A 25,682-nucleotide genomic window follows, 5' to 3' on the forward strand; every position below is an offset into this window, starting at 1 on the left:
TATTCAAGTCTAAAAGCATCCATCTCATTGTGTGAGAGGCTTCTATATTCAAGAGTCATAACATCCATCTCATTGTGTGAGAGGTTTCTATATTCAAGAGTCAGAGCATCCATCTCGTTCTTGATAATTACGCTTGAAATTCTATCCTTTGTTTCTTTATTGAGCAAAATCTCATTCTCTGAGAGGCTTCTATATTCAAGAGTCAGAGCATCCATCTCGTTTTTGACAATTACTCTCGAAATTCTCTCCTTTGTTTTTGTGTTGATGAGCAAAATTGTAAGTACATTGTTATTTATTATATGGCTATGTGACAATTTCCTCTACTTTACTTCTTAGAGCAACGAAAGTGCTATCCTCCACTTTCATCCTTGTTTATTATGTCTTCATGAGCAAAAATACAAGTACATTGTTATTTAGTGTATGGCTATGTAAAAATTTCCTCTACTTTACTCCTCCGAGCAACGAAAGTGCTATCCTCCACTTTCATTAATGAAAATGCTCATCCATCATAGAAAAAGTGTTATCGCAGTGCTGTAGTCAAAACGATTAACTTCATCAACAATTGTTATGTAAGGATTTTGTGAGAGGCATCTTCTTGATTGGAGCATTCATGGCCTTGTTAAAGGAACTATTTAATATGGATCTATCACTTTAAGAGGTGTACAATCCATGTTGTTCTTTAAGGATTTTGTGAGACCATCTTCCATAGTCAATGATTGGAGCATTTGCAGCCTTGTTAAAGGCTATTTAACATGGATCTATTACTTCGAGAGGTGTACCATCTATATTCGATAACCTAATTACTATTTTTTTGGGGGGGGGGGTCATGACAGGGTTGTTACTTAATCCCAGCCCTTAGGGGATGGGAGGAGTGGGGGTGAGCCCATTCGGAATTGACAAACCACTACACACACACCCCCCGCCCCCCGGCCCCCTGCGCGCACCTCGGCGCGAGATAGAGCTCGAAGGGCCTACTCTCTCATCTCCTCCAACTTACTAGTTTGTGTGGGTACCTACTATATTGAGAAGTGGATCTACCAAGCATTCTTCCCCGGACATCTCCAAAAAGGTGGAGAAATTCTTGGAGTGAGTACAACTCCTAGGCATTTGCAAACATGCCACCTAGTTGATTTAGAGTCTATCTCCACCTTGTCTGAACACGAATGCCGCAAAGAAAGCACCATTGTGGTGCCCTTATCTAAGGCCTTATTAGCCATCGTTCTGCATGAGCATCCTCACATGGGAGTTAACGGTGGTGGCCGTCGTAACGGCCCGCCAAATTTTGAAATGCACCTTGGTATGATATGTGAAAGTTCATTAGCAGCATCAGAAGCTGCAGGTAAGGATGTCCTCTTGGGCGGATGAGCTCGACATCGACGACTCAGACATACTGGGAGCTTTCAAGCACGGGGAATCCTCCCAGCGACGCTCGCAGCCACGGCCTGCCGCAGGTCCTCCTCCTCCTCCTCCTCTTCTCTCTCCTCCTGCAATCTTCTCTTCTGCAGATCCACAGCACTCCATAGCTGCATCAGGCGTTCTCAAGCGTTTCCAAAAGCCCCGCCCCTCGCAGAATCCGCCTGCCCTGCTTGAAGAGCTCGACGATTCCGCTAGAAAGCGGAAACAAAGGTTCGATCCACTGCCTTCTCTGGCCCTTAAAGCAGTCTGCAGGGAAAACCCTAGCTCGAGAATCACGACTCGCAGGCAAAGTTCTAATCCCAACCCTAAGTCCTAAATTGAACCCTGACCTCGTACACTCTACCCACGGCGAAAGCCCTAACCTTGAAAATGTTACTTGCAGGGAAAATTCTACCTTGGGATTTCATGCTGGCCGCGTAGAAAACCCTAGCCTCGAACACTCTCCCTGTAGAGAGAGCCCTAATTTGGAAAATGCCACGTGCATTGAAAACCCCAACGTGGAAGATGATGAGGCCTGCGTTGAAGCTTTTGCAAGCAGAGATGTTAACACGCTGGGAGAAGAACACTGCGATTCACTTTCTATTCCAGCCTGTAGAGAAACTTTCAACTTTGATCTGGGAAACGCTGAGTTTTGCATCACTGACAGAGATGAGGAAGCAATGTCTCTTTCTGAGGTGCTGAGAGATGAACCTCACCATGCACATGTGGGCCACGGTGCGGCATCATTGATGCCAGCAACAGCAAGTCAGATCCTCAAGCGAGCATCTGATGATCTGTTGCAGCAAAAGAAAGCTGGCCTTTTGTGGCTACAGAAAAGTGGTCGTGATGAGATGGCCCCTAGCTCCAAGCAAATAGCAGGTATGTCTTGGTGTCATTAACAATCTAGAGAATTCGGTTGACCTGAGTTTCCATGGCTCATCTATGTTCACAGGAGCTTTCCAGTGTGTTCTCATGGTCAACCTACCTTTGCAGTTCCGTTAAGCATGCTCACATGGTTTCTCTATCTTTGCAGGTGTTTCTCAGCAAGCTCACAACCTCGAGGTTATGAATCAAGCATTTCGGAACACTCCAGACAGGCCTTCAGGAGTGCAGTCTTCAGTACACAGGATGTCCTCTCCAGCAGGTCCAACGGACTTGGTCCATGGAGAGAAATCGGAATGCTCAGAGTCTCGAGGTGCAAGGTCACTTCACAAAGACCTGCCTTACCAGATACCAGGTCCTGCAGGTGTGGTTCAAAGGGGTTTAGGCCAGAAAACACATCTGTCTTTTGGAAACAACAGGATGAGAAACGATAATCCAGCATTGTGCCGGGCATCTGTCCTTGATGATGCAGATTTTCAGAGTGGGGCTTGGCTTAGTGCCATGAACTACCTTGGGAAGGTTTACTTCATGATTCAGAAGCTTCTATTATGTCTCATATCTAGTGCATTCAGAAACATTCTAAACATTTCTCCATGTGATTGACCAATGTCTTTCCTTTTGTATAGGGCAGTCTTCTTCCTCAGTGTCAACTGTAAATTCTGTTAAGACATCCAGAACAGAAAATCGGATACCCAAGGTAATTGCACAGGTGGCAGATATCAAGTCAGATTTATTGTATTAAGGATGGTCTTTTGTAAAGCTGATTGTTGCTGTTTTCAACCTTTTGTAGCTTGTAGCTGTCATCAAAACTTGCATTTCCAATGGCTGTGGGGATGTGACAATCAATTTAAAGGTGAGTGTTTTGAATCAGAGTCAGTAAATGCAGCCATTTTTCACTGGTAAGTTGAAATTTGAACTTTTGATATCTTCTAGCAGAAGTTAGCATTTCTTGAAGGTGGTTTTTCTTATGCCATTGCAGGATCGGTCTGATACTATTAGCGGTACTGTGAATAGAAGGGTGATGACGGAGACTGAGTTTGGAAGGCTTATAGAGCCTGGAGCTGTAATCTTGTTACACCAGGTGTGAATGTGCTCAAATTTTGCTCTCCTTTTGATTTGGTAGTAAAGGGAAAGTTTGTCTAAGACATAGTTGTGTGATCATATCATCGTGCTAATTACTAATAGCTGATACAAATGCTGGAAAAGCAGCTTTACCCTTGAGACGACTCACAGCGATTCCTTTTCTTACAAGCTTGAAAAGCTTAAAAGGCGCTACTCTTGTGCAAGATGTTCATTTAGTGTATTGAACAATTTTGTCATTTGATAATGCCCAGCCACGAGTAAGACAGAATTGTAATATGCATCCCTAGGAGCATGGCCCTCCCCCTCGCACTGAATTAAAGCATGAGCAAATGTCACAAGGGACTTCAGCTTGCTGCATTCCACACATCGATGCTCATACACATTGAGTGCGTCATGATTTAAGCTTCTCATAGCTTGCCACTGTGATTTGGAAAGTTGTGTGAGAATAACATGCAGGACAATTAAGCCTGTGTGAGAGGGTTAAGTGTTAGTTGCACAAGGATTGCCTTTTGCCTAATGTCTCCTTAACGTCCTGCTAGGCACACCACGATCCCCCCCGCCCCCCCCAAACACCCCCCCAAAAAAACAAAAATAAAACTTCCACACACATACACACTCCCCACAATGATTACTTTTCCACCTACCATTGCTTTTGGGAAGGCCCTCCCTTCTCCTCTCATATGAACACCCTAAACCTCATGTGACCCAAGATTGAACCATGTCGAGTGTCCTATCCCCTACAAGGCCTGTAATGGCATGCTAATATTACTTGTGAGATGCTTCCTAGAACCGACCACATGTGAACATGCCACTTCTGCATTTTGAAGCAACAAAGCATCAAGAGCAACCAAAAGAGCAAGGTTTCCAAAATTTTGAACACATGCGTTTCTCATGGAGCAGCAAAGATGACGGGAACTTGTTGAGGAACAAAAGACAGAGGAAGCCAAATGCAAAGATGTTGAACGCCGGGCAAAATGCGTGGCGTTGGAGTATCTCAACATAAGCTCGATTGGGAAGCCGTGCAACTCCAACTGCATCAGTAGTTATTGGCAACCTTACAGGCCAACATTTTCCAAGTTGGCACTTGGTCCTAGAGCCTCTTAGCTATATATGTGTGATGACATCATCCACGATGAGGTCATTAGTGATGTTGTTCATGATGATGTCATCCATGATGACATTAACCTATGATGTCATCCATGCATGTTACCTTGATGATGTCACCCATGACATCATCCTAGATAATAATGAGTCAAAAGAGATGGTTCTTATGAACCTACAAAAAGACATTGTACTTGCATCTTTCAATCAGTCAAGAGCATGTGAGTTTGTGCAAAATTTGTCGTGCCATCTCCCTTTTTCTCAATCTCACTTTCTTTCTCTCTTGCTCACTTTCTCTTTCCATCTTCATCGTTGAGCAATAGCTAACGTGCAACCCTAATCGTGATCTTGCCAACACCATCCACCACTGTCATTCGAGCTCAACTAAAGTTCAGTAAGGACCTCAAAGCTAGGTTTTTTCCACCCCACTACATGATCAATTTGGAGGATGCATTTTACAAACTCTCCCGAAGAGCGGGCGAAAGCTATAATCTGTGTCTATCGCACAAAGAAGGGACAACAATTCATTGTCCTTTTTGACATGGGCAACTATGAGGACGCCATCTCTCCGCAGTTGGTGTAACATGCGGAAGCTTATAGATTAGGATTATACTTTGATAAATACTTTCAGCCCCTTTGTTCTTGACGATGAATAGCACAATGTAATGAAATTAAGAGTGTAGAGAGAGAAGCGAGACAAATACATAGGATTGGGTTCCAAACATAGTTGCAAAGAAATGAGTTTCATTCAAATTTTATGAAATGAAATGTTTCATAAACGTTTCTTTTGAATGAAACTCGTTTCTTTTCCTCACTCCTATTATGAGTACGATTTGGGCGTTTTTTAATCCAAAGAGCTCATTTTTCAAAAAAACGTCTATTTGCGCTTGTGAAAACCAACGAAGAAGCCATTGCATTGCAAAAACAAGTCCCTTCCAGCTCCTCCCACACTTCTTAACTTCCGTGCTTGCCATCTCTCACGTTGGTTGTGTTGAATTGTGTAAAAATTTGTGGATAGAGACAACTAAAGAATAAATTAATCAAAGCAACATAAATCAAAACATCATACAAAGTAATCAAAGCACCATAAAGTAATCGAAGCATCCCAAATCAAAAATCATAAACCCATAATTATAAGATAGAAAACTTTGATGTTCACGATATTGAAATTGAATTGTCAAAATACAAAAGAAGCATCATAGTGTCAATAGAAATCTTGGGTGGATTGCTAACATCTTTGACACCGTGTGTAGCTTAGTGAAGTTTGTTACCAAGAGATCCAAGGTCTTGGCAATGTATTGTGCCGATAGTGACCTTGAGCTTTTGAAGCGCTTATAAACCAGGTTTGCATATATGTCATTGTGGTTGAGAGGGTAGTGAGAGTCCCGACTGGGACTTATGCGCACAGTGGTCTGTCGAGAGTGGATGAGCTGTGAGAGATCATGAGCACCCGAGCAGTTGCTTTTGCACGCAAAGTGATGAAAGAAGGTTGGTGGAAGGAGGTAGAAGCTTTGGTGAGCGCTCTTCAACCAATCTACAGGGTTCTTCGCATCATTGACATGGGGGCAACACTCTTGGATTCTTTCACGAGTTCATGGACCGGATTGGAGAAGCTTTTAACCGATGCACTCTCTTGACATACGAGAGGTACTCAACATGTGGAGTTTCAGCTTCCAACTAGTTTTTCTTGTTGTAACTTGTATCTTAGGCTTTAGCTAAGAGCTTTGATTATTCATGGCTAATTTTCAGGGTTGAGGACATTCGAGGGGTTTGGAATGACCGGTGTGAAAAGATGCAGGGGAGAAGAGAGCTTGAGCTCTTGCAAGCACACACACTCACACAAATCCTAGAAGAAGAGAACACACAAGATGAGAGGTTGAAAATTCTTCTTCTTCTTCACACAACAAAAGAGGTCTACAAAGAAGATAAAGTGACTAACACACATAATAGAGTATATACAAGCGGTCTATAATGTAAATACGCTAAGTGGAGTGGGTAGGTGTGGACTAGTCGGTGTAGTCCAGCTGTAGAATCTTTGGCAGAGATATGTCGGTGCTAGCTACCAAACCCGCCAGTGATGTAAATGTCGAACGAACATGCAGGCGCCTCGTGAGTGTCAGCTCATGTTGAGCTTGACATCTTAACACTCCTCCTCAAGCTCAACTCCAGCTCATGAACTCTAAGCATATCTCGAAATCTGCAGAGCTTCTCAGCTCCCAAGGTCTTTGTGAAGATGTTAGCGACCTGATCTTGTGTGCTGACGTAGGCCAAGTCGATGTCGCCTGCCAAGACTCTCTTCTTGATAAAAATGTAATGTACCTCAATGTGTTTCGTTTGTGCGTGGAAAATTGGGTTCCTAGCCATTTGTAAATTGCTAAGATTGTTACAATATATGACAACCTTTCTCCACATGCAACCCCAAATCAACAAGTAGCTTGCGTAACCAAGCTACCACACACGTTGCCACCGCAACTTCTCTGTACTTGACAAGGCAACTGTGGGCTGCTTCTTGTTGCTCCATGTCACAACAGCACTCCCCAATGAAAACATAAATCCACTGGTAGATCTCTTGTCTGAGATGTTACCTGTCCAATTTGCATCTTTGTATCCATATAGCTCCAATGGTACACTTGTTGCATAAAACAATGCATAATCAACAGTGGTCCTCAAATACTGAAGTGTGCGTCACACACTGTCAAGATGTGATTTGCGCGGAACTTGCATAAATTGGCTCTCTAAGCCAACATCGTAACTCAAATTTGGCCTGTTGATCGTGACATAGATCAAACTCTCCACAATCTTCTTGTATATGATGGAATCCTCCAACACATAACCTATATCTATACTAAGCTTGCCATTTTGATCTAATGGTACCGAGATTGACTTAAAATCAGCCATCCCATACTTGGACAACATGTCTAATACATACTGTCTCTATGAAAGCCAAATACCCTCACGTGTGCGAATGATCTCAATTCTCAAAAAGTAGCGCAGATCTCCCAAATCCTTCATCTCAAACTTCCTTTTGAGAAGACTTTTCACATTCTTAATCTCATCCAAGTTGTCACCCCAACAATAAGATCATCTACATAGATGGTGATGATCATAATACCCTTATCACTCTTGTGCTGTAACATGCAGCGGAAGTCTTCGTATTGGAGGATCCTATCACACATGCTCACACCGCCTTTTGTATCTTGAGTTTCGTGAGTTTAGCAATCCACTTTAAGACTTCAAACTTTAAAGAGATATGAGAGAGAGAGATGAGAACTGTACACTGTATAGGGTCCCGAATTACCCATTGAAGGGCATCCTATCCCGTTATCGAGATAGTATTTGCTTTATTATCTTTAAAGAGACTGACGGTGTGACTGACGATATGCCAAACGCAAGACCTATGAAGACCAAGAGTTGGGCTGAACTGTGCACTGCTGTAGAAGCACCAAAGATGTCCAATCTCGAGCCTATGCACTTTTTCCAATGGAATGAGGGAGGGATGCAAAGCTAGGGCTGAGAGAGGGGCTGTTTGGGATTGTTCTAGACTGAGTATGAATGCTGTAAATGAATATGAATGCTGCGTTTTACCTTCACCAAGTGGCTGGAGCAAAACGATGAATAGATGAATGTTGAAAACTGTATGGATGCAGAAAACGCAAGGTTGAATGCTGGCTGAATGTTGAAACTACTGCGTTTTGCTGATGTAGGGGTTGAATGCTCATGCGTTGATGCGCCGAGGGTTGTAGGAGGAAAACGCTGAGAGAATAGGGCTGAAACTGCATTCGCTTATGCTCCTAGTGCTGAGGATGACAAGCGCTTGAATGCTCCTTTGCTGAATATGATGAATGAATGAATGATTATGCAAGAACTCTATTTATATGGACACAAGGAGCCAGTTGGCTGGCTATTGAGCTGGCCGACTGCTCATGTCCAACATAAATGCCTAAATGATGTGTAAAAAGCTGAAAATGATGGAAAAAATACCAGAAAAATCCTAGTAAATATCTTGATAAATACTAGATGATATATGGGGTGTTTTCCATTATTCTAGATGCAATGGATGAGTGATGTGCAATATGTAGAATGCTTTCTGATGCAAACCTTAAGGTTTCTACTGACTGTATATGCATGAATGCATCTCTTTAAGTGGGTTAAGGGACTTAGACTGATTGATTGACTTGCTATGGATGAGAATGATCTACGTAGCTCATGCTTGACTTATCGTGGATTGAGGATTACAATGGGGTCGCGGCATACGACAAATATCATCCAACTGGGTTCTAATAATGTAGAGATGTTGCATTGCTAATGGTGAGCCAGTTTGTCACCATGCACTACAGTGCAGAGTGCATGTGACATTCCCTCCTGCTTAGCTTGGCGGCAGGTTCATGGCTTCCAAGTAGTCCGCCAACAACTGGGGGTACTCTTGAAAGAACTTCTCATCTAGCCATACGGCTTCGTGAGGACCTCGATCTCGGAATTTCGTATAGAACTGACGTATCCGTCGACCGGAACCATGCTTCCAACGATGAAGAAGGATCTGCTCGGGCTCGATGATTTTTGCTTCGTCTACCATGTTTGGCTGCTGTTCATCTGAAACATCAAACACTTTTGGACCAACATATGGTTTTAGCCAAGAAACATGGAAAACATCATGCATTGTCCAACTGGTAGGTAACCTTAACTTCATGGAGACATCACTTAACTTTTTGACTATTGGAAAAGGTCCAAAACTACGGAATGAAAGCTTGGGACAACGTTTGTCCACTTGTTTCAATCTTTGTTTCATGATACGCAGATAGACCCTATCCCCTTTCTTGAAGTGGATATCTCGTCTAAACTAACTTGCCTATCTATGAACTGAATAATGGCTAGGTTCAAAATTGAGGGCCAAACTGGGTTGAGTACCGAACTCTACGGAATTGACATACTGATCTTCTATGCTATCTAAGTCTTTTCGAGAGATGTTGAGAATGGTAGACTCCTGACTGGTCTGGATGCTCTACTACTGGATTATGTTGACTAAGGATGTACTTGATCATTTCTCCAACCTGGTGGAAGAGCTGACCTTGTCTAGTGTGTTGATCACTCCATTGGGTACTTGGCATCATCTCGGGAGCCACTTAAGTGCTTGGTGGGCTGTGATGACTGGGAAAATGCGTCCATAAGGAACATGTTTCAAATGTTTAAGAACTGACAGATGTTCTAGCTTGCCCTTGAAAGCCTTGGAAAGACAAGAGGGAAACTTGCTAGGAGGTCATCACCCATGGGGACCTGGAGAAGGAAACAATCAGGGGGAGCTAGAGTGCTCCTGCAAATAGTACAAGGACACCGATTGGCCTCAAAATGCAGTGGTGTCCCTTGTGGTATTTCTTTACTTGATCAAATATGAGTACAAAGTACAACTTGTAGAATCCTCTACCAATAGGATCCCTCAAAGCTTTTCACCCAAGACTTCCAAATAAGAACTCTCGTTATTACAGCAAAGCATTCCATAGAGAAGGCACACCTGTACAACACCTTCCTGCTTGAAAAGGTCTTCTCCATCATGGATCCCATAAACCCTTTCCCAAACAGTAGTAGGGTTGAACCAAACCATATGTCCTTCCCTATCATCATAGCTTGCATGTAACCTCGAGAAAACTATAACCTGTTCACATGAATCCAAAGACATGCTTTCCACCTGAAACCAAAGACCTGTATATGATAAACCAAAGACGTGTATCCGATAAACCAAAGACCTGTATCGCATAAACCATAGGTCTGTATCCTCGATACCAAAGTCCTGTATCTTCTCGAAAAACCAATGTCATGTTTCCATGACAGATAAACCCACATATGCACCATCCAATCACGGTGCCAAAAACCTAGAGAGAGAAAGATAGAGGACGTGTCAAGCAATCCCTGAATACACATAAGTCCAAGATGAAGAGCAACAACACATCTTTGCCAAGAACATCATCTCGTAAACAAAACCTGCTTGCGAAGAGAGAGAGAGAGAGAGAGAGAGAGAGAGAGAGAGAGAGAGAGAAACCCCTTGGCTGTTAGCCCCTCGGTGCCTCCTTTAGCTCACCTCCTTCCAAGAGAGAGAGAGAGTCAAGCGTGCTGTTCACCCCCTGCGTCTCTGTGGTGGCCGCCTGCAGTTCTCCTGGCTGTAGAGAGTCTCCCGCCTTGCGCCCGTTGCTGGCTTAAGCCCATACGTGCAACCACTTGGCGTAGAGAGCCTCCACCTGATACCCGCCTGGTTGCTTTGACTGGCTGCAGCCCACCTGGCGCTCGTAGCGGACTGTAGCCCGCTTGCCTGTAGCCCATGTGCGCAGCAACACCCTGTAGCCCATGTGTGCAGCAGTAGCCCTGTACACAACAGCCGCCTGTAGCCATGTACGCAACAGCCCTGTAGCCCTGTACACAATAGTCGCCTGTAGCCATGTACACAGCAACGCCCTGTAGCCATGTGCGCAACAGCCGCCTATAGCCATGTACGCAGCAGCGCCCTGTAGCCATGTGCGCAACAGCCGCTTGTAGCCATGTGTGCAGCAGCCTGCTGTGGCCCATGCGCAGCAGTGCCCTGGTCACTTGCCTGGTGGCCGCCTGGTAGCCGCTTGGTAGCCACACACAGCAGCACCCGACTCCACACGGCGACCACCTCAAGGGGATGCGCCCTTGTATATTCCATGCGCCACCCTTCACCTTTTTAAAAGAGGTGATTTGCTTTTTCTCAAAAACGCCAAAAGCAAAGATTAAAAACGCATGCTTTTAAAAATGAAATATTTTTATCATCAAAGGTTATTAAACCTTATGAACAATAAAATCCCTTTTGTCCCCTTTCACACTTGCGCTGGCCACCATATATGGGTTTTCTTTTCATATCCAACTTGATGCCGTTCACACTGGCCATCCCGTGCCTGTGCCCACCTGCTTGTTGTCCCCAGAGGGAAAAACACGGGGTCATAACAGGTACACCTCTACATCATTCCAGAGGGTTACACATATGTGTGGGACATGCACCGACTTCGTGTGTGGGACATGCACACTTGACCATGACCCTCTACAGTGGACCCTTGGCTAACTTGTCTCGAACAAGGACCTACAATGAGCCAATTACCACTCTAAGTTTTGCACCCGCTGTACAGATATGGCATCCAAGTGTGGGATGCACGTGATAGTTGGCTACAAAGATGGGTTGTACCTTGTAGTCACACAATTTAGTCGTGGATGCGTTCACACTTGGTCTAAACCATCAACACTGGTGAAGGTGTCCTGCCACCAATCAAGAATGGGCACATATTCTCGAAACCATTGGATGCCGAGAATCATGTAATAGCCCAAAAGTGCTGAAACAATGAAATCTCGTTGAAATGGGGTCTTTTGAACATGAAACTCAAACTGTTGAGATTTGTGAGTAATGAGTGTGCGAATCTAAGCTTGTCATAGTTCGTTGGGGATAGGAACATTTTTGGAATCCTACTAATTTTGCATGTACAGGCCCATCGAGCAATAAAAAAAGGACATGAGTGTGCGGTGGTCTATGTCCGCGCCCAATAGCCTATTGTTCAACTAGCAACACTCTTAGAGAAAAAGTTGGTAGGTTTCCTTCCATGGTTCTTAGAGATCATGTTGAGGGATGACCTCCCACCCATTCGTCCTGAGGATCATTGCATTGAGTTGGTCCTCGAGGTAGAGCCGCCTAGTAAGTTTCCCTATCACCTATCTAAGGCATTGGAGGGTGAACTCGAGCAAAAATTATATCAAATACTCCGGGTTGGATTTATCCGCTTATCATTCTCACCGTTTGCTGCACCCATCTTATTCTTGCAAAAGAAAGACAAGACTGCATGTCTATGTGTGGACTAGAGTGTACTGAATAATCTCACCATCAAAAATAAGTTCCCAATACCTAGGATTGAGTACATTCTGGAGCGTCTCAATGGTGCTAAGTAATAGACCTCAAGAGTGTCTAGCATTTGGTTCGGATTTTTACGACCGACATTCCAAAGATGGCTTTTTGGACAGAACGTAGCCATTATGAGTTTGTGGTGATGTCACTCTGTCTCACCAATGCACTAGCGACGTTCAATAAAATGATACCTTGGGTATTCATAGAGCTAATTGGAAAGCATATATTCATCTTCTTGGATGATATACTTATCTTTTTTGCCACTATGGAGTAGCATGAGCGGGATGTGGAGGAGTCTTGCAACTTTTGTGGAACAATGAGCTCTGCATAAATGAGAAGAAGAGCGCATTTGGCCTAATAGAGGTCTATTATTTGGGATACATGATCAACGCTTCCGGTATTCATCTTGACCTAAAAAGGTGTAGGCTATAGTGGATTGGGATGGATGTTCCTAAGAGTGCTCAAGAGATTAGATTATTTGTGGGTCTTTGCTAGGCCTACAGTACCCATATGGATAAGTTTTTTTAACCTTGTGGCACCTTTCATAGATTAGCTCAAGGGCGTGAAGGTGTGCCAACAAAAAGTGTTCGTTAACGGGTTTGAGATCTTCCATGCATTAAAGAAAGTGGCCTTAGAAGCATCAGTTCTTAATTTGGCATCGTGGGATGACCCATTTGAGGTTATCACTGATGCTAGCAATCTTGCCATCGGTGTTGTTTTACAGCAAGAGGGCAAGCTCGTGGCTTATTACAACCTCGAGCTGAATAACGTCGAAAAGAATTATTCTGTGTATGACAAGGAGCTATTAGGGGTGATCACGGCTCTCAAGCATTGGAAACCTTTCCTTTATGGGAGGGAATTCACCATGAAGATTGATCACCAGTCACTTAAATGGTTTGGAGGCATGATTGAATATGTCCGTGACAAGAATAACCTTGTTGTTGATGTATGTGGAGTCGGTAGAATTTGGGACTCCATACAATATGGCCCTTAGTTCGGAACTGGGTCATTTTACAGTTCTAGATGGCTAGTTGATGTATGCCGATTCGGTAGAATTCGGGACTCCATACAATTTGGCTCTCAGTTTAGAACCGGGTCATTTTAAAGTTCAAGATGGCTAGTTGTTCTACAAAAATTGGCTATGTTACTAACAGAGAAAAGACATGCACTTCTTCATGATGCCCATGATTCTCTTATTGGGGGTCATCGTAGTATCAACAATACCTTGGAGAAGTTGGAGCGGTTGTTTTATTGACCAAAGATGAGAAGGGATGCCTACCAATATGTCTAGGCATGCCATAGATTTGCCAAATAGTGAAGGTTCCACACTCAAAGCAAGCCAAGTTTTGCATGCTCCTTCCGTGCAAGCAGACGGCCACAATAGAAGATATTGCTCGTCTGTTTATTTGACTTTGGTATCCCGTTTGTGGTTTACCACGGACAATTACTTCAGACAGAGATCCCAAGTTTATTCACATTTTTGGAGAGCATTATTTGAGAACTTTGGGACTAAGATGGAGTTGTCTAGTGTATTTCATCCACAGACAGAAATATATAACCAGCTAGCCTTTGATGTTATTGCCACGACAAGCGGTCGAAATGGGGACAATTTCTTCCTTTGGTGCAGCCTATCCTAAATGGCACTCATTCATCTAGTATTGGTAGGATTCCATACGAGGCAACATTTGTCGCCATTTCTCGTCTCTTCTTACGAGGATGATGTTGCCATCGTTGGAGGCCAACAAAACTACAGAAACATTTTTAGAGGTTATTAAGTCCGTGAAGGAGCGCCTAGCCAAAGCACATGAAGCATACACCAGGCAAGCCAACAAGTCTAGACGAGACGCCAATTTCAAGGAGGGAGATCGGGTATTTCTTCGAATCATGAAGCAACAGTTAAAGCAAGTGGACAAGCGTTGTCCCAAGCTCTCTTTTTGAAGCTTTGCCCTGTTTCCTATTGTAAAGAAGATCAGTGATGTCTCCATGAAGTTGAAGTTGGTGGACTATGCATGATGTCTTCTATATCTCATGGTTGAATCCTTATATTGGACCATCCTTGCAAGAGGTTTTGGATGAGTAGCAGCCTGAAGTGGTCGACAAAGGAGAAGTTATCGATCATGAACAGATTCTCCTCCACAAATGAACGCATGGTTTCGGTCAAACACCAAGTTCAGAGACCAAGGCACTCACAAAGACGTTGCCCTCGATGTGGAATTCTTCCACGAGTACCCAGAGATATTGGTGGACTACTTGGAGGCCATACAACTACCGCCAAGCTAAGCAAAGGGAATGTCACATGCACCCATGCACTGAGGTGCCATGTGACACAATGGCTCATCATCAGTGCAATATTTACTTGCACATTATTAGTACCTTTTTTAAGATTATTTATCATACGCCGTGACCCCATTGTGAGTCCTAGTCCAGGGACATGTTACGTAGGTCTTTCCAAGCCTTAGGTGTTAAGAGTTTGATACTTAACCCACTTGGAGAACCTTCAATTCATTTAGGTCATCCTAGCATAGGAGTCCATAGCAAGCCAGGTTCATCAATGCTAAGCATTGATGGTGTCCTAGATGAATGTGCATAGTACAAGGAGAGTAACACATGACATGGAAGAAGTTCCCAAGAGCTTGGTTGGTGGTGTTCCACAACACCCAAGGGGAATGATAGCCCTATGAGTCGGATGCCACTTGGGGCACATCAATAAAGGCTTTCAGGAAAACGGCTCCAAGGAATGATGATCATCCAAGGGGTGGAGTGAGGATGCTAGACTCAATACTTAGGAAAAGAATACCAATGAAAAGTTTTCAAGGACAAGGCATGAAGACCTTATGTATCCTAAGTTTGTGAGTCTTTAGCAATCCACTTTATCACTTCAAGCTTTAAGAGATGAGAGAGAGAGATAGAGATTTGTACACCTTATTGGGTCCCAGATTACCCACTGAAGGGCCCCCTCCTATTGCTAGGATTATTTGCTTTTATTACTTTGAAGAGAATGACTGCATGACTGACTTTGGGGCTGTAGGTAAGCCAAATGCAAGACCTTTGGAAGACCAAGAGTCAGCTGACTGTACATTGTTGTAGAAGCACCAATGACGACCAATCTCGATGCCAATGGACTCTACCAAGGGGTTGTAGGAAGGCCGCAAGATTGAGGCTGAGAGATGGCTGAATTGGGACTGTTTCTATGGTTGTGAATATGCAAGAGGATGACTGAATATGCTGCGTTTTCCTTCACCCAGGAGATGGAGAAAACGATGAATGAATGCTGAATTCTGTTAGGCTGAGAAGGGCTGAAGCGCTTCTTCACAAGGCTGCGTTTCTGTTGGCCAAATGCTTGTATGCTTCAATCGATGTGATGAAATCTTAAATGAATGAGATGATGCAAAACGCTTGCTGTTTATATGCATATATGGGCTGGTCGGTTGGCTATAGAGCTAGTTGGTTGAGATAAATATGCTACACAACTTGATAATGTGATATATGTTGAATATTATGCGAAATAATGTTGGCCGATTGGATATTAAATTTTGCCGATTGGATGATAATAATGAATAAATGTGGCTTATGCAATGGTTCACGTGCACATGAGATGAATGCTATGCAAATGCAGACCATGAACTAATACAAACCCTAAGGCTTCTACTGACTTATACATGCATGAATGATTCTCTTTAAGTGGGTTAAGAGACTTGATTGACTGACTGACACTACGTAGCTTGTGCCTGACATACGCCTGATTGGGGCTTACAATGGGGGCCATGACATATGACAAAATCATATCCTAAAAGGTCCTACTGCTGTACAATGATGCACTGATGATGAGCCATCTTGTCACCATGCACTACAGTGTAGAGTGTGTGTGATATTCCCTCTTGCTTAGCTTGGCGGCAAGTTCATGGCTTCCAAGTAGTCCGCCAATAATTGGGGGTACTCTTGAAAGAACTCCTCGTCTAGCTAAATAGCTTCGTGGGTACCTTGATCTCAGAACTTCGTGTAGAACTGATGGAGTCTTCGACCGAAACCATGCTTCCAACGATGAAGAAGGATTTGCCCAAGCTCAATGACTTTTGCTTCGTCAACTCACGCTTGGCTGCTGTTCATCTGAAACATCAAAAACTTCTAGTCCAACATATGATTTTAGCCAAGAAACATGGAAAACATCATGTATCATCCAACTGTTAGGCAACTTTAACTTCGTGGAGACATCATTGAGCTTGTTAACTATAGGAAAAGGTCCAAAACTACGGAAAGAAAGCTTGGGATAAAGTTTGCTCACTTGTTTCAATCTCTTGTTTCATGATACGCAAATAGACTCAATTCCCTTTCTTGAAGTGAACATCTCGTCTAGACTTATGTTCTTGTATACTGTAAGCTTCATGGGCTTTGGTTAAGCGGTCTTTAACTGACTCAATAATTTCGGAGAATGATTTTGTCGTTACGTTAGCCTCTAGAGATGGAGATACTATTTTCGTCAAAGGAGGAGAGAAACGGTGACGAAAGGTTGCCTCATACGGAGTACGTCCGACACTGGATGAACGAGTATCGTTTAAGATGGCTTTGACTAGATAATGTTTCTATTTTGATTGTTGGTCATGACAGTATGACTTGAGAACATCGAAGGCCAACTGGCTATAGATTTCTGTCTAGCTGTCTGTATGTGGATGAAATGCACTAGACAACTGTAACTTGGTCCCAAAGTTCTCGAATAATGCCCTCCAAAAATGCGAGGTGAACTTGGAATCCTTGTCTGATGTGATGGTGCTAGGCAAACCATAAATGGGGTACCATGTTTGAGAAAAAAGGCGGGCTATGTTCTCGGTTGTGGCCGTATGCTTGCAAGAGATAAGCATGCAGAACTTACTAAAGCGATCCACAATGGTGAAACACTGAGTGTTGTGAGATCCAATGGATGTTGGTAGAGGCCCTACAAAGTGCATAGAAATGTCGATGAAAGGTCTGTCGAGGATAGGCAAAGGTTGAAGTAAACCAATCTTTTTCGTATGTGGAACCTTGACTTTTTGACAAATCTTACAAGCTTGAACATGTGAATAAACATCACACCTCATTTTTGGCCAATAAAAGGACCTTTCCAATTTCTATAGGGCACTGTTGATACCTTGATGGCCTCAAGGAGTCATGGGCATCATGGAGAAGAGCGGCTTGCCTTTCTCGAATAACACAGAGGCGGTTCTTGTAGAACAACCAACCGTTCTGCATTGAATAGTGGTTAGGCTCAGAATTGAGGACCAAACTATATTGAGTACCAAACTTTGCGGAATCGACATACTGATCTTTCATGCTATCCAAGTTTTTTCCAGAGATTTCGAGAATGGTAGACTCTTGCATGGTTTGGATGTTGGTCTTTGACTAAGAGCATCTGCAAGGGATGTACTCGATCATTCCTCTAAATTGTTGGAAGATCCAACTCCATTTGGCTTGCCAATCACTCCGTTGGGCACTTGGCATCGTTTGGAGCCACTATGTGCTTGGTGGTTTGTTTTGACTGTGAAAACTTATCCATAAAGAAAAGGCTTCCAATGTTTGAGCGTTGTGTGATCACACCCAAAAGCTCTCTGTCATAAACCGAATAATTCCTTTTGGTAACATTCAACTTTCAACTGTAGTACGCCACTAGTCTACTGTCTTGTTGAAGAACAACGCCTATGGCTACATTGCTGGCATTGGTAATGACCTCGAAAGATTTATCCCAAGATGCTAACTTCAAAACATGCGCTTTTGAGGTTGCTTTATGGAGTGCATGGAATGCATCAAGCGCCTTGCTTGTAATTGCAACTTTTTGTCGATGGGTTTTCACCCCCTTGAGCAAGTCGGTGAGAGGTGCTGCAAGGTTGGAAAACTGGTGAACATGCGTACTGTAGGCTTGGCAAAGACCTATGAATGAACGGATCTCTTGGGCGGTCTTAGTTGAATCTTTGAGAGGTCCAATCGAATCTTGGAGGAACCGATGATGTAGCTTAAGTATTGAATCTCTGTAATGTCGAAGATAGACTTTTTGGTGTTGATGTAGAGCCCATTATCTCACAAAAGTTTCAAGACTTTCTCCACATTCTTCTCATGCTGCTCAGCAGTGGCTGAGAATATAAGTATGTCATCAAGAAATATGAAAACACAATTACCAATGAGTAATGCGAAAATCCTACACATCATTTTATTGAAGGTTGTTGGTGCATTGGTAAGCCCAAACGGCATGACTACGAACTTGTAGTGACCACGCTCTGTCCGAAAAGCTGTTTTTGGAATGTGAGCTTCAAGAATGCGGACTTGATGGTAACCACTCTTGAGATCGATCTTAATTAAGAATTTTGCACTGTCTAAACGCTCCAAAATGTACTCAATCTTGGACATAAGAAACTTATTCTTGATGGTGAGTTTGTTTAATGCCATGTAATGTACACAAAGGCGTGCAAAACTTGTTCTTTCTTTTGGACAAATAGGATGGGTGCAACAAATGGTGAGGAAGATGGCCGATCCACGGCTCGAAGAAGCTTAGATAACCTCTTTTCTAGCTCGCCTTCGAAAGTCTTGAAAAGGCGATAAGGAAACTTGCTAGGAGGTTTTGTCCCAGGACCAAATCAATATGATGATCCTCAGGACGAGAGGGTGGGAGATCGTCCCTAAGCATAATGTCTTGGTGTCGAGACATGTCTGCCAACTGTGGGATTGAAGATGAAGATGAGACAACCACGCTATTGAAGATAATGTCCTGGTGTTGAGACATGTCTGCTAACTGCAGGATTGAAGATGAAGATGAGACAGCTGCAATCGATGAGATAGAAGCTGACTGAGCAAGAACATAAATCAATGCTCCTTCTGCTCCCTGGATGTTAAGAATGCTCTTATCCCCACGAATCGTGATAGGCTCAGGAAAACCTTTACAAATAGTAAAGGTGTCTTGTCCCCAATCGGGAATGGGTTCATACTAGCGAAACCATTGGATTCCTAAAATCATGTCACATCTCAAAAGAGGCGAGACAATGAAATCTCACTGGAATGAGGCCTTTTGAACTTGAAAAGGAAACATTTGTGTCTTTTGAGATATATGGGTGTGGAGACCATGTGTAAGCCCGTCCACATCCAAATGATAGGGTACTAATGTACAACTCATTTTGGTAGCCAATTGGAGAGAGATGGTGTCCACAGAACTGTCCATGTCGAAAAGGATTGCAAACTGGTGGCCCATAAGCTCGGATCAAGCTTTTTTGTGCAGCATTTCCCTCACCCTCGTGTTGAGCATCAAATACCACGGATGGCATAGGATGCATAGAAGGTAAGAGCAGAACTTCGTTGGTGGTAGTAGGCGGTGTTGGAGGAGCGGGAGATGCTGTGGCAATTGTGAAAGAAGACTGCTTGGAGGCTTGCTTCGTTTGCCATTTTTGACAATCCTTCTTATCATGCTCAATGGTATGACAGTAGAAACATTGGTTTTTTGATTGGTATGTCCTTTGCTCCTCTGGAGGAAGATAACCTCTAGTGATGCTTGCTTTAGCTTTTTTCCTCAGGGGTTGGATTCCTTATCCTTCTTACCTCTTGAACTAGAGCTAGAATTGTTGTACTTCTTAGCACCTTTCGAAGATGGATTACCCTTCCTCGGTTGCGAAGCAGATTGTTGCAGAGACTTGGTACTAGACTGTGGTTGTTTTGGCTTATCTTTCTTCATTTTGAGCGAGAGTCAAAGCCCGGTCATGTGTGTTGGGTTCAAAGTTGCGAATTGTGAACCAAATGTTAGAATCCAATCCACGAATGAATTGATCCTTCTTGGCCCATTGAGATAACGTGCTAAAGTGATAACCTTATTAGAAAACTGAAGCACGGGTCGTTCTGTTTGAGTCTATAGGTTGGTCATATATTGGGGAGGGAGAAATCTGTTCTTTAGGTCATGGACAAAGGTGTCCCAGTGAAAAGCTGTGACACTTGTGGTCGTGTGTGTATGTAAACTAGACCAATGTTGCCACCAAGTGACTGCCTCACCGGTAAGGTGGGGAGCCGCTATGTGGACTTTATCTTGCGGATCTGTCAGCTGCCAAAGGAAAATATGCATTAAACTGATGAATAAATTGATTGATAGCTGAATGATCACACTTAATGTCATACTTACTAAAGCTTGGCTGAGTCCGGATGATGGTCGTTGATGTTGCGGGAGTTTGGCTGGTGGCACCTATGGGCGGAGAGAATGAAGAGAGGGTATACTGAAATTGCAGTTGCATGGCCTTCCTTTCCCGCTTGTGTTCGAGTAACATTCGCTCACGATCGAGCTCTCGTTGGTGCTCCCAAGTTGCGAGGTCAACCTTGATGCCGATCTTCTTCAAGCTTGCGTTGAGCTTCCTCATAGTCCAGTCTGTTTGCTTTTTCTTGTAGCTTTCTTGTTGCTTCAACTTTTTCTTTTCGTCGTCTGGCCTCATCTTCTCATCTTTGTTGTTCCATCTGAAAAAAGAGAGAGATGAAGTCGGAGGTAGCTAGTGGAGTGGGTTTTGCTCCGCGAGTTGGATACGCTCCATGAGAAGTTGGTTTTGAGCTCGGAGTAGAGCTATGGTAGCTGCTGTTGGTGGAAGAGCATGGTCTCCTTCGAGGGAGACGTCTTCTTGCTGATGTGTACTCTCCTCTGTAGACATTTTTTTGGATTCGGTGGAGTATGCCCATCCAAGGATGCTCTCACGCTAGGATGCTTTGTGTTTGGACAAGCTGGATCTAATACCAATGTAACATGCAACGGAATTATGCGTAGATGAAGAATCCTGTCACACAGTCTCACACCGCCTTCTGTATCTTGAGTTTCGTGAGTTTTTAGCAATCCACTTTATCACTTCAAGCTTTAAGAGAGAAATGAAATGAAATGAAATGATATATTAACGTCTTCAAAAGGCCAAAATGACCTATGAGACCAAAAAGGTTACAACAATTGGTGGATCTGATACAATGTCTGTGTAAGGAAAGCTAAAAACAACTAAACAACTAACTGAAACTGAAACAACTATGAGGAAAAGTACGGTACCAGGAACGCCTAATGGATAACATCTAGGAGGAAAACTCCAGCAACAAAGGTAAGCATCATACACATCACTATCCAAAGATGTCTCTCATCGGTCGATGGCGGATATCCTCAATGTCCTCCATGGTGAGTACTCTGACTGGACGTCTCCCATGCCGTGCTAGTATGATCCTGATCCTCTGTTGTAGTCTCCGCCGGTGTCGAGATGGGCCTCTCATCTTGGGGCGCCTGGACCGCCTCAGAGAGAGAGAGAGAGAGAGAGAGATTTGTACACCTTATTGGATCCCAAATTACCCATTGAAGGGCCCCCTCCTATTGCTAGGAGTATTTGCTTTTATTTCTTTAAAGAGAATGACTGCATGACTGACTTTGGGGCTGTAGATAAGCCCAAATGCAAGACCTTCAGAAAACCAAGAGTCGGGCTGACTGTACATTGCTGTAGGAGCACCAATGATGACCAGTCTCGATGCCAATGCTCTCTTCCAAGGGGCTGTAGGAAGGCTGCAAAACTGAGGATGAGAGATGGCTGAATTGGGACTGTTTCTATGGCTGTGAATATGCAAGACAATGACTGAATATGGTGTGTTTTCCTTCACCTGGGAGGATGGAGAAAACAATGATGAAAGTTAGTTGCATTGGTGGCATCTGCTTTCTCACTTCACCTTTCAGATTATCCCCCTCGAAGGGGAATATGGTTGCACATGCCCTCAGCTACTAGAGACATCGCCCTCTAGTGGAGTCTTATGCCATTGCGTACTTTCTCCCCACAAATGATAAGTCTGCATAGGATGTGGCACATCGGGGTAGTTGCATTTAGGGCATTGCTTCAAAATACACTATTTGGGATGGATAGTTGTACTGCGCAATTGTCCTTGTGTGGTCAAGGACGTGTATTTCTACCAAGTGCTTCCTGAGGAGGCACATGATGCCCTTGTAGCAGCCCACTTTGGTGTGGGCCAATCTTGGAGATGGTCATAAGAGGACTTTGGCCTTTTATTGAGGGTGAAGATAAGATGTTTGAAGATAAGGATGCAGCTAAAAAGGCTTTGAAATTAAGGGATCAAAGAGCATTTGGCCTAATAGGCTTTGGCCTCTCTGATAATTTTATCCATCATGTAGTAGATTTCCTGACATCCAAAGAGGCCTATGAGGCGATGGATAAGCTCTTCGGAGCTCAAGGTAAGAACTCTAAAGTTTCACTGCAGATACAGTTCTATGGACTGATCCTACAACTACATGAGAGCTTTGATGCTCATGTGAACAAAATGAAGCCCCTCATGAACTAGCTTGTTGCACTCAAATCGAAAGTGGAGGAAGATGTGGTCGTAGCTTTGTTGATAAAGTCGATGCTAGATGAGCTTTACGGGAACCTCATTGCCACCTTGAAGAGCTTGCTCAGTCTTACCTTGGAAGCAGTCATAACCTCCTTAAAGGAAGAGAAGAAGAAGATGACGAACAAAGAAGCAGGGAGGAAAGGCTCCTTCACCAAGAATAACTACAAAGGTATCAAGTGTTCCCTTTGTGGTATGAACAACCATGCAGAGATTCGAGAAGGGTTGTTGCTCAAAGAAGCGGTGCAAACATTGTGGGAAAAACAACCACAATGAAAAGTATCGCTTCCACAAAAAGGAAGATGCCAACATCATTGAGGAGATAGAGCTTTCCATAGAGGAAGCAAACTATTGTAATGATGAATGGGGTCAAGTTTGTGTTGTTTTCAGTTGTGCTGTGTGTTGTGAGTCTGTGACTTGATCCTCTGTGTGCTCTCTACCATTTGGATCTCATAATTGGCCTGTGAAACTAGAGCCATGTGATTTATTCTTGACTAGGAAAATTGGCATAAGAAACCATGAGCCTAGATTTATCCTGGACGCAATATGAGGTAATCCCTTGAGGGGGGGATTGTTGGGAATGAAGGTCTTGTGTTTGTGCATGTGAACCATCTCTTAGAGGGGTCACTTGTGTGTTTGTGTATGTGTGTGTGAACCATCCCACAATAGTATTTAGATATTTGTGTGTGATGTGACATAAGCAATGATGTCAAGAGAAGAACCTTTGGGCCTTTAAAGGTCTTGTACTTTCATTGAAATAAACACACAACTATCCCATCATTGACTCGTGCAAGTCTCTCTCTCTCTAGAGTGTATTCTAACACTCGCTCTTTAAGCTTTCATTGTCTATGCTTTAGCTTCAGCCATGTTTGTTTATCAACTTCCATAGCCTGCAGCTCAAGCTTCACTATATACGACAGGTCTCACATGAAGTAGAATGTTCATAAGTATATTTGATTTTGAAAGGTCTGCCTTATGCTTGTCTTGCACCTTTCTGACACTCTGGGCCACTGTTGGCACTGATGATGGTAATGAGACGGGTATTGCTAGAAAACAGCTTACTTGGTTCGGTCAGCAGATTGTGCATGAAGACTTGTTTTTTTGTTGTTGCAGTTAGACAGAATTGCTGTCTACATGCCTGAGTCATCATCGAAATTTTCCTGTGCTTATCAGAGTTCTCTTGGTTTGCTTTTTATCACTTTATGGTAACAAATCCTTACTTATCTGAACAGGTTGCTGTTTTCAGTCCAACACCATATGCTCACTACTTGAACATCACAATAAATAATGTGGAACAGGTGGCTTCCCATTTCTCCACAATCATTTTGATGTTGATTGAAAGTCACTGTGAAGCACTGATATGTGGGAAACTTTACAGGTTTTTGGTAAAGGAGTCCAGTTTTCGAAAGGAGAATGTTCACATGCAGCCATCAAAACAGGCTTCACAGGTATCACTTCTCATATGAACACTATTGAAGATGTGCGTTGCGGAACAGTCTACCTGTAGTTTGTGAACTACTTTGAGAACTGAGTGGCATGCATTTGGCTTGTCTTTCACTTCTCATCTTTGGAGTATCTGCGTAAACAATTGACAGTCATTTCAATGTGACAGGAGCAGGCCAAATAAATATTATGGACAATCATTCATCCCAGTTTGAGCCAAGGAGGGTGGGTTTGTGTGAACAACAGACGTCAGGGAAGCAAACAACCTTGAGAGGCAGTCAGCATTTGGAGGAAGATGACATAGAAGTTCTGCCTGCCCCATTAGGTCACATTCATACAGTAGGAGAACCATTACCTAACGAGGTAGAACTGCATTTGTCGCGATCTAGGCAGGTCCATCCTCCCACTCAACTTAACCCTGTACCCATGAACCTTGACACTAGAAAGCAGAGTGATGCCATCTGTTCAGCCCCCCTAAATGATGGTTATGACCAGCTTCTGGATGATACAGACCTTCTCCAATGCCTGCAAATAAATTCTGCAGTTCTTTGATTGATGTTGTTTTGAGTTGAAATTGTGATATGGGTAGTAGCAGAGTGATCCTGCTTCACTCACAAAGCCAAAGATAGCCTGAAAACAACCTATGGCGCAGAATAAGAGTTGTATATAGGATGGACAATTTCGGATGCGTCTTATGCATCTCTAATCCCCCAATGAATAGGTAGTTGTTTTTTGTATAAAGCATTGACATGCCTGATGAAAGAAAAGCGCATGTTTGAGTCATTTTGATTAGAAATAGTTGCATCTTTTTATACAAACATCAATGTCTATGAGGGTGAGTTTTGGGGACAATGTGTTCTTCAACTACTCTAAAGTGGGCTTTCATAAGAAACATTGTTGGTGCAACATATCTATGCCAGTACACCTAGTTACACCTGGGTGTCCCCATGGTCACATACGTTGGCAGGCCCTTGCCTAGGTGGCTAGCTACCAGAAAAAAGATCAATGAGCTCAAACCCCTAAACCTATCTATGTATAATGTGTGTTGTGTTTTAGACTTAACAATCCTATAGCCTTTGGGTTGCTTTTGATTTTAAGATTACACATTAGAACATGATGTCTAAAAAATTGATTGTAACATCAATACATGATCAATCACTTTTCTAAAAAGGAGCCACATGGAAGTCTAGAAAACTAAACCAATTTGTTCACCAATCAAGTTACGGCAATAAGTTGGTTTTGCAAAAAGTAATTGTTGCAATTACTTGCTCATTAGAAAGTGAATTTCTAATAAGATTAGACCTTTGTTTTATGGGAGCTATTGTGTCAAAGTAAGTATGATTAGAGCATTTTGATCTTTGTTAATAATGTGTTGTGGCCATTTTCTTTGATATACTCTAGTTTTTAAGATTAAGTTCGTAATCAAAGATAGTGATTAGTGCTTGAATTAGAAATTGTCATTTTCTTCCAAACACCCTAATTTCTTTAGATTTTAAGTTGGTATCAGAGCCCCCAGCATTGGTCTTAACAAATGAGTAAG

At 43.1% G+C, this 25,682-nt stretch overlaps 1 protein-coding gene across 4 annotated transcripts; it reads left to right on the top strand.

Moving 5' to 3' along the window:
* The first annotated feature begins 1,144 nt into the window (after positions 1 to 1,144).
* Positions 1,145 to 24,924, top strand: LOC147619971 (uncharacterized). Of its 4 annotated transcripts, none has more exons than XM_086772073.1 (9): positions 1,145 to 1,701; positions 1,799 to 2,274; positions 2,429 to 2,796; positions 2,909 to 2,974; positions 3,068 to 3,130; positions 3,257 to 3,358; positions 23,932 to 23,997; positions 24,078 to 24,147; positions 24,312 to 24,924. In XM_086772073.1, the coding sequence occupies exons 1-9, from the start codon at positions 1,346 to 1,348 to the stop codon at positions 24,692 to 24,694; spliced, it is 1,950 nt and encodes a 649-aa protein (XP_086628199.1). In that variant the 5' UTR covers positions 1,145 to 1,345; the 3' UTR covers positions 24,695 to 24,924. The 4 variants fall into 4 exon arrangements, 3 of the variants coding, with proteins under 3 accessions (XP_086628199.1, XP_086628202.1, XP_086628200.1); XR_015261701.1 differs by having other exon boundaries at positions 1,146 to 1,701; positions 23,813 to 23,997; positions 24,312 to 24,694; XM_086772076.1 differs by lacking the exon at positions 23,932 to 23,997 and adding an exon at positions 23,813 to 23,904 and having other exon boundaries at positions 1,146 to 1,701.
* The last annotated feature ends 758 nt before the right edge of the window (positions 24,925 to 25,682 follow it).

This window comes from Cibotium barometz, chromosome 32 (genome assembly GCF_041138505.1).
Source record: "Cibotium barometz isolate CiBa-2024 chromosome 32, ASM4113850v1, whole genome shotgun sequence".
NCBI classification, from domain to species: Eukaryota; Viridiplantae; Streptophyta; class Polypodiopsida; order Cyatheales; family Cibotiaceae; genus Cibotium; species Cibotium barometz.